General features: G+C 33.6%; 1 protein-coding gene across 4 annotated transcripts in view; it reads right to left on the reverse strand.

Annotated features, from left to right (window-relative positions):
• Positions 1-409: 409 nt before the first annotated feature.
• LOC110377117 (uncharacterized) overlaps positions 410-13,200 on the reverse strand; it is a 32,723-nt gene continuing 19,932 nt past the window's right edge. Inside the window, exons 3-6 of one of the 4 annotated variants that reach the window (XM_021335818.3) lie at positions 9,188-9,266; positions 6,806-6,826; positions 3,586-3,681; positions 410-3,259 (exon numbers count right to left, since the gene is read on the reverse strand). In XM_021335818.3, the coding sequence (XP_021191493.3) occupies positions 1,611-3,259; positions 3,586-3,681; positions 6,806-6,826; positions 9,188-9,266 (1,845 nt within the window). In that variant the 3' untranslated portion in view covers positions 410-1,610. The remainder of the gene's footprint in view (positions 3,260-3,585; positions 3,682-6,805; positions 6,827-9,187; positions 9,267-13,200) is intronic. The other 3 variants (XM_021335819.3, XM_049845524.2, XM_021335820.3) reach the window with 3 other exon arrangements.

Below are 13,200 nucleotides of genomic sequence, written 5' to 3' on the forward strand. Positions count from 1 at the left end.
TACATATACAGATTAATCTAAATCTGGCCGGGTCTTTAAAAGGCTACCACCACACACGAGATACCATCCTCCGAGCCTTTTTCCCAACTATGTTGGGGTCGGCTTCCAGTCTAACCGGATTCAGCTGAGTATCAGTGCTTTACAAGGAGCGACTGCCTATCTGACCCCCTCAACCCAGTTACCCGAGCAACCCAATACCCCTTGGAGAGAAATGCACGAGAAACAATGTTTAAATAATATGTCCTAATCTTTGTATTCATTTCATCATGAAAATCAGCTGTTGCTATTTTAGTTATTTTTTCCACAAACAAGAGGTAATTTTGATGTTACCACGTATCGTAGAGATAAGTTATATTTGTAGGATAGGAGTTATAAAAAAACAAAATGTTTTACAAATAATGTTTTATTCCTACATATCCTTATCTATAATATTTACAAATACAAACAATAACTTAGGTTTAGATTTTACAATGGAATTTATACAGCTAAAATTTGATTTATTTTTATTGGACGGAGCTGGTAATGAAATAATTTTATACTCAAATATTTTCATATTTTTTTGTACAAAAGAGTTAACGGAAATGTAACAATTCTATACATGTTATAAATATTTTAGCTTATTTGGATTAATGCAAGGTTTAAGAAACTGATAATATTAATAAAATCTTAATAACCTAGTCTATTGGTAATACTAATTCAATAAACTTAAGTACAACACATTTGTTGGCAGTGATAATTATTATTAACAAAGAGTATTTGCAAGTTAAGATTTATATTCTTGAAGAAAATACAACAGAAAACAATGACCTTACAGTTGAAGCTAAAACACTCGTCAATAGATATAACGTAAAACGTACATGCTCAAAATATATCCAAAGATAAAGTAATTATTCCTTCAACTCCTAATAAAACTGTTGCAAATATTTTAACAAAAGAAGAAACACTAACTTTTAATATAAATCACATTGATACTGCACTTATTCCTGATGATTTTAACAACACAAAAGTTGTAGAAGCTACGCAAGTACTAGGAATTTAACTGACGTCTAACAATGAAGGCAAAAACGAATGTATGGAAAAACTACGAATACGCAAGACGGTATCTCACGAAGCAATCGTATGGAATACTGGTAGATTTTCCCATGGCAGTCTTATGTAGGCAGTGTGTGCCTTAATGTCATTTAATTCTGACGATAAAATTGTTGTACCGTTAACTTTAGGATCTTGGCTTGCAAAATTCAGATCGTTGTGATATTTGGAATTTAAATATGGGAATCATGTTAAGAGGTATGGCCTATTTCATTATTGGGAAATCGTTCGTATGAAATTATTTGAAAAATACTGCTATTGGTATCAGATTAGGCTTTACTTAGCGTAATAATTGGATGGCTTATAAGAATCAATTGTTTCTCTATCTATGAATCATATCGTTATTTGTACCATAACTTACTCATCCGTAAACTGTCTTTACAAGTTTCGGTCGTTATAAATACTTAATAATCTACTGGTATTGAAAACAGAATCATCATCGAGATTTCATCAAAAAGGTTCATTTATCCTATCTCTATAAATAACAGAAAGATAGTAAAGACCAAATAAATTAGAATTCCTTACGTAAACTTAGCGGAACCTCGTGACTTCTGCCAACAGTATGATACCAGGATACTGCTCAGCAAGGAAGCGAAGAGTATTAGAGAACCGCCCCAGAAAGCTGCAGGAGGTGACATGCAGAACCCTACAGGTTCTGGTAGATCCTCAGCCAGCACAACCCTCAATCCTTTACCAATGATGGTGGAAGGCTCCATAGTACTGTTTCCAATGTGGATGATATCTCGTCTCCTCCTCCTTGGCTCGATGCTTCCAGGGTTAGGACAGACATCGCAGTCAGTTTTGCACAGTTCCACCTCACATTGAATGATCAGGTCCATCTCATCGGGGAATTTGAAAGCGTTGAAGAAGGCAAAGGCTATGATCGATGCTCCAGTGTTTCCTGTATCCCTGGTCTTCTGGAAAGCACCGAAGACTTTAGGTTTGAGGACACAACCGTTGCTGTCAGTCAAAGGCACGACGTTGCGGCTTTCAGAGTCCCTCGCAATACATTCTCTGACAAGAATATCGAATCCAGCATCTCCTGTTACTGATACAACCAAGGTCATGGTTTCTCCGATCTTGACCAAGCCGTTGGCTTCTGGGGCGAAAGGTCCTCTGCCAGTCTGGATGTCCAATCTAGCCATAGCAGTGTCTCCGCTGAAGTTACTGGTGATTTGGTTCAACATGCCCACACTGAGGGAGTGGACCAGCTGTTTCTTCAAGTTTCCTTCCCACAGACATCTCACCCGCCTAATGTGGTCCCAGACTTCTTGGATGCCAATTTCATTCTGAAGTACCAGAACGTTCTCCAAGTACGCTTGACCTTCGTTCTCGAAGTCGCTGTAGAATCGGGTACCGCAAGTGTTAAGGCTGACAGTGAAGGAGAACTTAGCTTGGTTGGAGTTTTCTCTGACATAAACGCACTCAGATTCCTTATAGTGGTCTTGAGAGTAAATGAGTCCATTGTATGGTTTGTTGAACTCAATGTTGATGGTCATCATTTCTTTGCCGCAGTCGACAGTGATGTCGTGAATATGAGGAGGATGGCGGTCATCATCATCATCAGGGACTTGTGTCTGTGTGCTTTCTACAACTGTACCGCTAACAGTACCAGAGCTGGAACTAGAGCTTGAAGAAGTACTGGAACCAGTGTTTACATTACCAGTTTCCTGAGACACGTAGATTGCTTGAGTAGTCTGGTCGGACTGACTGGGTTGGTAGCCAGGCTTTGAGTAATCGTAGCTAGGTTGGGATGGTTGAGAGGGCTGGGAAGGTTGGTAACTTGGCGAGGGTTGTGGTGGTTGGTAAGTGTTAGAAGGTACATTGGCAGGCTGGCTAGGTTGGTAAGAAGGCGTGGATGGACTAGGAGAATACGAAGGCTGAGAAGGTTGGTAGGAAGGTTGTGAAGGCTGGTAAGCGGGTTGTGTTGGTAGACTAGGCTTGTAACTTGGTTGATCAGGTTTGTAATTCGACTCTGGTTGGTAGGGAGACTCGCTGGGCTGGTATGAAGGTTGGCTAGGCTGATACGTGGGGCTTGGTGATGGGCCTTCACTGTAGGTTGGAGAAGGGCGGGTTCCCGAAGGTGGGTATCCGGTAGCTGGTGGTAGATAGTTGTTCGCCGGCTCAAAAGGTCTCGGTTTTTCTGGTTTCCCTCCGAAGTACTGACGAGCTGAAAACATAAGAAACAAAAATTAATAAATGATCTATTGAAGGGCTATTTCCAAAGACCCAAAGTGCTTGTGCCTGATTGCTGAAAGGTGTAATAAGTGATTAAAATCGTGTTGGAAGATAATAAGTTTCCCTAATATACCACAGTTTATCACTTTCATATTCATGTACCTAAAAAAATTCGTCGTATTCTGTTTGTATTACCTATTTCCTTATTTAATCCAAACTATATTTTGTTATAATAATCTCAGTACCTCAAAAATGTATACCTCAATATTCCTATCCTTAAAGCTAACTACAAACTATTCCTTAAAACTAAGTCAGCACCTTTCCTATTCTTCTGCTGGTACAAGCCTTGTATCCACTGCAGGAGGTTGTTCACCATATCATCCACCTCCAGCTGCTTGTCAGGCGACAGGTCCGCTGGAAACCATTGGCTTCATCAGCATCCAGGAGTTGGAAACCCCTTCACCAAGTACTAGTCTACCAGTTAGATGACGTTGAAGAAAGATGGTGTTACATTATTGAAATCCAGCATTATGGGGACCCAGTTGTTCATAAGCTCTTCACTATACTATGAGATGATGTTGAAGATAGGTGGTATTACATGATTGAAATCCGGGGTCATGAATAACCAAGAGTTGAAAACCTCTACACCAATAGTCCACTAGATAGACGGTCTTGAAGGTGGGTAGTTGACAGATGTTGAAATGGTTACAGATGGAGATAGAGTTATGCTAGATTTAGTCAGTAAAGAAGTAAGGAAGATATTACAGAAGAATAAAGAATAAGACCTACTCATAATGTTATGGCAATAGTTGTACAGTTTAGTTGTAAGACGAATGACAAATGATGAAATATGAATAGGTCTTTACAAAAGAAACAATGATTAAGTTTACAATAGAAAAGGCAACCACAGGATTGTTTACACAAGCTTATAAGATTAATGAGGAATGTAAAAATATATAACACTATCTAAAGTTAAAGGTACAAGCAAAGGAAATAACAACAGAAAATAAGTTAATTTTACAACAAAAGATTTAGTAAAAGATATCTAAAACTACAGAAAAGAAAAAGATTTACACAAAGAAAGCATGTTTCGAAATAAAACAAATGAAGATGATGAAATGCAATACATTTTCAAGGAAAACTACTTTGGAGATTACAAAGCATAAACTACGAACATTTTTAGCGAATAGCTGTTAATTTCCTAAGCTTTATAAATAAGTAGATCTATCTTATCTTAAGCTAACAACCATCAAAACATTTGCAGTATTTTAGTACATGCTGTAAAGTTTGGTGACGTGTATTACGTTCTTTATGACAAGTTTTTTAATGTTGTTAAAAATAATACTAACTACGTAATCGTTAACCTCTGTCGTTTTAGTGGAAATAATGATCAGGTAAGCAAATGATTTGTCTAAGTTTCAATCAGTTATTTATATTGAAATATTTATCCACAGTTTAGTATATGATTTGATATCTCAATTACTTATTTATCCACAGTTAAGTATATGGCTTGATATCTCAATTACTTCATGTTAGCAATGATGATTGTCTCTTATTCCTTAGTTAATGATTATTGTATTAAACATTTTATCACTGGCCAAGTTAACTACTTCTAGAGATGAACTGTATCTCATTTTTATGTATTTATGAAATATATAGTGCTGAAAAAATATCTTACAGCGAAGTTTAACTATCTCATGTCTAATAGTGGTGAAACTGGCCATAAAAATTAAAAGCGATTTATTATGAGGGTTTAAAATATTTCGACACTTATGGTTAACTTAAACTAATTGGTTATTTACATAAATACATAAGATAAGTAAGTTAAAACATCTCGATGGAGCCTATAAGTAATGATAATTATTTAGAATTAATAAATATGAATGCATGGTTTAATTAAATTAATAAAGCTTATCAAGATCTTTTGTAATGTCAATGATAATTAAAATTTAAATATTATGCTTAAATTTAAAGAGGCTGTAATTAAAATAGAATAAAAATTAGGCGAAATATACTAGAAAGTGAGTACAGATTGAAAGTATGGAGATTTTTATTAAATACTTGAGTTTTTATATGGTAATAATGATGCTTTGCGTAAATAATATAATATTAATGCCATTACTCATTTAACTATTCTAAATGTTTTAATAGATTTAGATCTATCTAAAACCAAAATAATTCATAGATACGGCATGTACAGTTCAAAACTTTTTTCACAATCATTAGCTGTTTACAGGTCTTTTTCCCAAAAATTGAACTTTGGATAGCCGTAAAAACTTCTGTCTATGTATTTATTAATTTATTGACTACTTACTTTTTATTTAAATATATATCAATGGTTATAATATTAATCTTGTTTATAGGTTCTAGACACTTTTAAGAAGGTAATTAAATAAACATCTTCATGAACAAGGATAAAAGAAAGAAAAAGAGGTGCCACGCGAGTGCAGCCGCGGGCGAAGCTGTGTGAGTGTACAGTCAAGAAGTATCAAGAAGGTAGGAGCACATTATCAAGAAGATACACAGCATCAAGAAGATACAGAAGAAAGGTTGATAAGCGGTGGAGTGTAGCCGCTAGTGCTGCTTGCTTGTAAACATCGAAAAATAGATACTTAGCATAATAAAAAAAACTCGTGTGTTCTTTAGTGTGTTCAAGAAAAGAGTATCAATTATTTATTTATAAACAAATAAAACTCAAAAGATAAAGGAACCTTTTAACTGGATCGTCAAGCAACAGTTTAAAAACTAAATTGTATTTTATGAATTAAAGACTATCAGCAAGGAGAAAACATGCTGCGCCGACCACATATAAAATTGGGATAAGGACAGGAGGATGATTATGATGTCATAGATATTTTCCATAAAAGTAACATCATATCAAAAAGTATTTAGGCATCTAATACCTGTACAAAAGTTATCTATAATATCTTTAATTCTTCTATTGCTATTGTGTAAGTGAAATATTTCCGATGTCTACAAGCAAGCGCGCTGTGAGTGTCGCAAATTGTTAAGTGGAACATTCGAGTACGTACACATTGATTGATATCGATGGTTTCAAAGAAAAATAATAAAGAAAGAACTTTAATAACTCCTGGGACATTTCATGATCTTTCAGGATCTTTCATAATGTTTTTCAATATAAAAAGAAACATTGGATTTATCAACCAAAGTCAAGGATTTACAAAACGATTTATTAGTTTTTTTTTTTTTCGTAGTTAAGGATTTCTACTGTGAAATAACATCATGGTTTTAATAACCTACGGTCACCACTACAGGTTATATCGTCAACCCTTCTTGGTCCTCATTATAATAAAATAAAATACCTAAGTAACATTGTTATTAACAAACTAATGTTTCTATGACAAAGAATCCTTTGCCTTTTTACTCGAAGAAATACAACGGCTGAACTGAGAACAGTCTGGAAAGTGGTTAAAAATTAGTATCTATTCTAACTACATGGAACCATCGATAAATCAATGCAGTACTTAATTAATATTGTACAATGCACACAAAAGGCTGTATTTGTTTGTGTACGTACCAGTCTTGCGTTTTCTTGGTTCTGTAAAACATATTACAATTAATCTTACACATACAAAAATAAATAAAAATAACATTTTATAATTTTACATAAAAATATTTATGTACATTGAAGAGTAATTTCTGAAGAATTTACACTTAAGTTATACTTAAAATTAACATGCATTTTGGAATTTCGAATTAACATAAGTATTTACAAATAAAAGGAAATATTTACATTAATAAATTTACAACAAATCTATTCTTTAATTTGTACCTAGATAATTTAAATTAATAATTTACCTAAAGCGTGCCTTTGAGTGGGAAAAAATCTTGAATTTTCATGAAAATTTTAAATCGATTCTAATAATTATTTCGATAGTCAGAAAAATACACACTATATTCTAACCATTTCTAGACTATCAAATGCTACATTTGAGTTCATGGAATGAAATTGATCTCGAGTAACTTTTGAAATATTAGAAGAAGCTTTACAAACAATTACTACATAGATTCTTCAGTCACGAAATTGTCTCGGTATGCCAATCAAATCGATTAAAACAAATTAAAAGCAATTAGTTTCGCAAATAAGCTTCTTATAGCTGTCAAAAATCAAACTCATTGCATTATACGAAGTGTTGCATTCGTGCATTTGGAAAATAAATCTGTATCGATACTTATATCTATAACCAGCTGTCACCCGCGCCCTGAGGGATTTACTTCATGTATTTTATGCTGCCCTGGTACATGGTGAGCAATAGTTCTATTTATTACTAGCCATTTTCACCCACGTCCCGTGGAAGCTACTGCTCATGCGGGATAAAATATAGCCTATGTTATTCAAAAAGAGTGTAGCTTTTCAACAGTGAAAGAATTTTTCAAATCGGTTCTATAGTTTCGGAGCCTTTCAGAGTTTCGTTAGATAAGGGTACAAACAAACAAAAAAATGGTTCCTTTTTATCTATTTGCAGATCAAAGTATAATAGTCTTCCCTCTAATTAAATTTTTGTAACAATCAATTAAAGTTATCTCTTCTAAAAACGAAGCATTGTATTACGCGATAAGTTTGACAATATCTGTTGTTTTTGCGATCGCACAATGATTGTACTATTCTTGCGAATCGCGGGTTACATAACAGAAGCCCAAAAGTCTTGCTGTACCTATTGTGTGAATGTTAGAATATGCATTATTACCTAGTGGACAGAATTGAAGGCTGATTAAGTATCCTTTTGTGACTTTTTACATTGAGCTTAATTATAATTAGGCAAGGATTTGTTACTTCATATTCACTTGCATCCAGCCGTTTTCATACAGTTTCACCGCGCCCCGTTTGAACTACTGCCCGTACTGGATATTAATAAGTATAGCCTGTTATATACGGTAAGAGTAGGGTAAGAGTAGCTATCCGAGAGAGAAATAATTTTTCAAATCGGTTCAGTAGTTTCGGAGTCTTACAAACTAACAAAAAATGTTTCCTTTTCATTGTTTTAGGTTAGAGGATTAAAATGTAAAGTTTTTATACTTTACCCCAAAAATTATGAAAATATTTTAATATCAAAATTATGCAAATCCTATTAAAAAAATAGCTTACTTTTGAATATTTCTTACTAGGCCCACAGATGTGAAAGTATCAAAACCAACTGACCATGTAATCTCATGTACCAGGCAACCAGAAACGCATAAGAGCGTTTACGACTATGCGGTCTAACAATGAACAGCTGAGCGTATGTCAATAAACAAACGTTTGTTTGTGTGCGTGTCATAATGCTTGTGTGCGTTTGTGACGTAAGTTCCTAGATTTTAAAGGAGGTGTGAAAGTGCGTAAACTTTTTGCTTTTCAAACTTTTTTTGGTGCGAAAATGTGATAGCTGTATTAAAAAATTCAGTGCTGTATAAAATATAGCTTTTTTTAGATTGTGAAGCTATATGTATATCCGATACAAGCAAATCAGATTGCAAAGGTATCCTAAGTTTGATACTGTGTCAGGCAGAGAGCAATTGCTTTGGTATACCTTTCTTTCTTGTCTTGGTTTCTTGATTGGATTGCTAACAAAATTATAGTAGGTTTTTCGAAAAATAACTTTACCGCTCTTTCAGTGATTATCAACTATTACTACTATTATGCTATTGTGCATTTGTAGCTAACTTCAGAGCAGCAAAGTTATTTCATGAAAGCTGTTAAGGCGTCTAAAAGTGTTAACCATTTTACAATGGTATATGGCATAAGAGGGCATTCTAAACTGCTTACCCACCCATAAAAAATACAATCACACTTAATAAATTCTAATTAAAATAACAAACTTTCATTTACTTTTAATTGTTAATTTATTTCACTAATCCACGTGCATTTATTTAAATAGTAAGTAATAATTTTAGCGTATTATCTAAATGTGTGAATACTTACGGAAACGAGATGAGCTGTCAGCTGCGCCGGCGCATGCGATGATCGCGCAGAGTGCTAACACGGTGCTTAGGCGCACCATCTGAAAATAAGTAGAAATTCATAGTTAGTAAATGTATCTAATTAAAAATCAATTGAGAAAACAAACTTTTGTAGCTGAAGAATTTTGGTGTAACTCGAAATACAAGTTGCAATTTGGGGAAAAAATGTGATCTAAAATGTAAACATTTTCAGTAGTATGGGTACATTATCACTTGTTCATTTGTAACTTAGCTTATTTTAAGACCTATAAATTGTAACCATATTTCAAGCAAATAAATTATTTCTAATTCTAATAAACTCTAATTTAAATTGGCGAACAAAGTTAGAAAAGTGTTTTCGGGAACTTGAGACGAGTTATTCCCAATTTGTCATTAGTACCGATTGGTCACCAACTATTTTTTCCATACACCAAATCCCGATTGGTCATTCGAGCAAAATAAATAATTTAATATTTAAATTTTGAGTGCCGATTCGTCACCCGCATAAAATTTCACGTATCACAGTACCGTCAGAAATAAAAGTGTTAGAAGAAATTTTAAATGAAAAACTTCGATGTAGGTAAAGGTTTTAATAGCTCTTTAATTTACATTAAAACACAGGTGAAGACAACATGGGCATTTTATAAACCCGAAAATGTGACTCGATACTTTTTGTACCGGTAACAAAAGTACCAGGGGCCCATAACTAGCAAAGAGATTGTATACATAAAAATATTCATAAATATAAAATTTAATTAACAAAAATAATTTGAATGTAGTCTGCAGTTGTGTTGTACATACTGCAGTTTTTCTTTTAAATTGGTCCTTGTTCGGTTAAACAGAACGTTTCAGTTCAATTATCTTCTTAAACTTCTTGTTCTTACTATCCATACACTTCTTCCTCCGAGCCTTTTTCCCAAACTGTGTTGGGGTCGGCTTCCAATCTTACCGGATGTAGCTGAGTACCAGTGCTTTACTATCCATACACAATTGAGAAAATATATTTATTTTATTTATGTATATGTACACTTCCAGGGCACTCAATAACCAACTAATAATGCATTTACACCACATGTTTTTTTGCTAATACCGATAATAGTAAATAGTTACTTACACAAAACAATAGAAACCGGACCATACTTTGCCCCTTCTATATTTTGTCTCTTTCTAGAAAACAAAAGGCTTCTGTTTTATTACCTGATTTTATATATAAAATAAGTTATACCGGGATTTTCAAAAAATTGGTTCACATACATAAAATACAATTCATCGACATGGTGTGAATTGGTATGTTTATCTACAATTAGGAAAAAAACGTAAAATCCTGACACTCTTGACTGCTATACTCCTGCAAGTTATGCGGTCCTAGTACACGGTGGGCAGTTCCATGGACACTCGTTGATTGGTATATTACTCATCTGATTTATGCGGTCCTGGTATTTTGGTTTTGGCCGTGCGTTGTGTGATGCCGTTGAAATCGCGATTTTATTAATAGCGTCTTGCCATAATCGAAAAAAACATAACCAACATAAATAAAAAAAACATATTACAGTATTGTAAAGCTTATCTTGTTGACAGTACTTTTTACAAAATAAAGTACGGATGACCAATTGGGACTAAGAAAAATAAAATATTTTATTGAATGACAAACTGGGACACGTTTTTTATGGATGCCTAATCACTAAAATGACGAATCGGGCATAACTCCTTGAGACAGGTGAAAGATTAAATACTGTAGGTAGGTAATTATATGACTTCATAAATATATGTACCTTCATAGGTAATCATTACTTTGATTCATGATTAGAAAGACGAGGCAAGATACAAGAAAACGTATTCCTATTTAAAGCCTTTTTGTCTATAAAACGTCCAAAAAAATCCTATCAATATCTCCCATTCCAAGGCACTTAACCCAATTTTAATTCAAAAAAATCAAAGTAAGTAAAACAAGTCAAGGTCTAATTAACATAACAGCTGAATACACACACATTGTGTGATAAGCCTGGGAATCGAACCCGCGACAATGCACAATTATTTAACTTGCAACGTGAGACGGGTGATGCAACCTATCGCTAGATTTTACTTTGGTGGTAGAATTTAGATCAGTATATAAAAATGTATGGTAATTAATCTGAGATTTAGTCTGTGTTTGTCAAAAGAATCTTTTTAGTTACTGAACCGATTTCAGCAATAAAAACACTACGTCTAACGCATAAAATAATAAATTTAAATATCGTTGTGCCATTAGAAATATTATGCGCACTTATAGGTTTATGTTCTACTCGTGAGAAGCTGTGAGTATTTAAAGAAAAACCCCATCTTCGTGGAGGGCAAAAAAAACCATAGCCTGCAAAATTATTTGTAAGAGAATTTAAAGGGTTCTAGAAATATAAGTAACAATCTGTCACTACTGTCGCTGCACCTAAAGCAAGAGGGGTAATTTTGATGATTGCCCATCTCCAAAAAAGGTTTAGAATTTAACTACTGTACATAGATAAGTATCCGTTTTAATTATAAAACTAAATATAGAGAATTGAAAGTTACTTTTGCTCCCATAATATCAGTTAACAAATTATGAAAAAGTTTCATCTAAGTAGGTCAATATAAATCTAAGTAGGTACTAAAAAATGTAGATCAAATGTCAAAATCCTGAATAAAAACAATAGATTGTTTCATGAAACATTTTGTCATACATAACGTTGTTACCTACCTATGGGAATGTTAAGATTTTTAATAGAGATATTTCAGTTAATAATGTTATCGACTAGGTAATCTATTAAAGTCTGTGTCAAATTATATAATGCTCTATTTCAGTTTTATGTAATTTTGTGAGCGATATTTCAGAGTTTATCTTTCACTAGCTGGTTGCCGTGGATTCACTCTGTCCGTGAGTAAACAACATTATTATTTTGAAGTAAGCTTATATTACCGCCTAGCAATTTTGTTTAATAAATGAATTCATCAAAATTCTTTACAGTAGTTTTTGCAAGAAGCAAAAAACGGGCACACAACTACTCATAAACTTTCGTCTTTATAAAACTAGCGTGAAGTGTGATTGTATCCTATGTTTAAGAGTTAAGTTGCATCAGTCCATAGGATTATTCATGGAATTGTACAGTCCATAAAATTACATTCAGAAGTACAACACTGGGCAATATAGCATACCTTATTTTAGGTTAATGTTCAACTATGGAATCTTAAATAGACTCATAATACAGATTATGTAACTACCATCATAACTCAAACTCTATTGGCCATTCAAATACACATTTCAAAAAAAACAATAGATAAATAAAAATACCAGGCCATATTTCCATTTCAAAGTTCACTCTCTTCACACCGGGATAACTTTGACAGTTTAATTAATAATTCAATAAGGTCAAAAGTTGCTATTTTAAGAGTGAGAACTATGTGAATGGATACTATTGTTTTTTTGTTATTTTTGGGTCTTCCTGACCTCTGATGTAATGAGGTGCTAGAGTTCATACTGGGTAGACGAGCGTTTTGAACGCGGCGTTTTGGACGCTGCGATTTTTAAATAACTGTGTTGTAATAAATGTAAAAAATAAGTAAAATTTCGCCAGAATAAAAAAGTAAATAAAATATTAATTGGATCATTGAAGGTGAGAAGTCCTTATCTACATAATCTAATGTAATAAAGAGAAAACATTCCTTTGTTTGTACCCTGAAGGCTCCGAAACTACTGAACCGAAAAATATTTTACGGTTGGAAAGCCACACTCTTCTCGAGTAAGCTATATTTAGTAGATCACAACAAGCGGGGGTGAAAACGCGGTAAAACGGATATGTATTTAAAAATATAGCACAGTTATGACACCACGAACTAAATCTTTTAGTAACCCGTATAAATTACTAAATCGATTAACGATAACGTAGAACAACACTACGTTGCATTAATATGCATAGTAATATATAGGAAAGAACATAATTTTATTTCCCACGTAATGTTCGCACATTAAACCTATTGTTTTAGTGA

The sequence above is a fragment of the Helicoverpa armigera genome, chromosome 25 (assembly GCF_030705265.1).
Source record: "Helicoverpa armigera isolate CAAS_96S chromosome 25, ASM3070526v1, whole genome shotgun sequence".
Taxonomy (NCBI): domain Eukaryota; kingdom Metazoa; phylum Arthropoda; class Insecta; order Lepidoptera; family Noctuidae; genus Helicoverpa; species Helicoverpa armigera.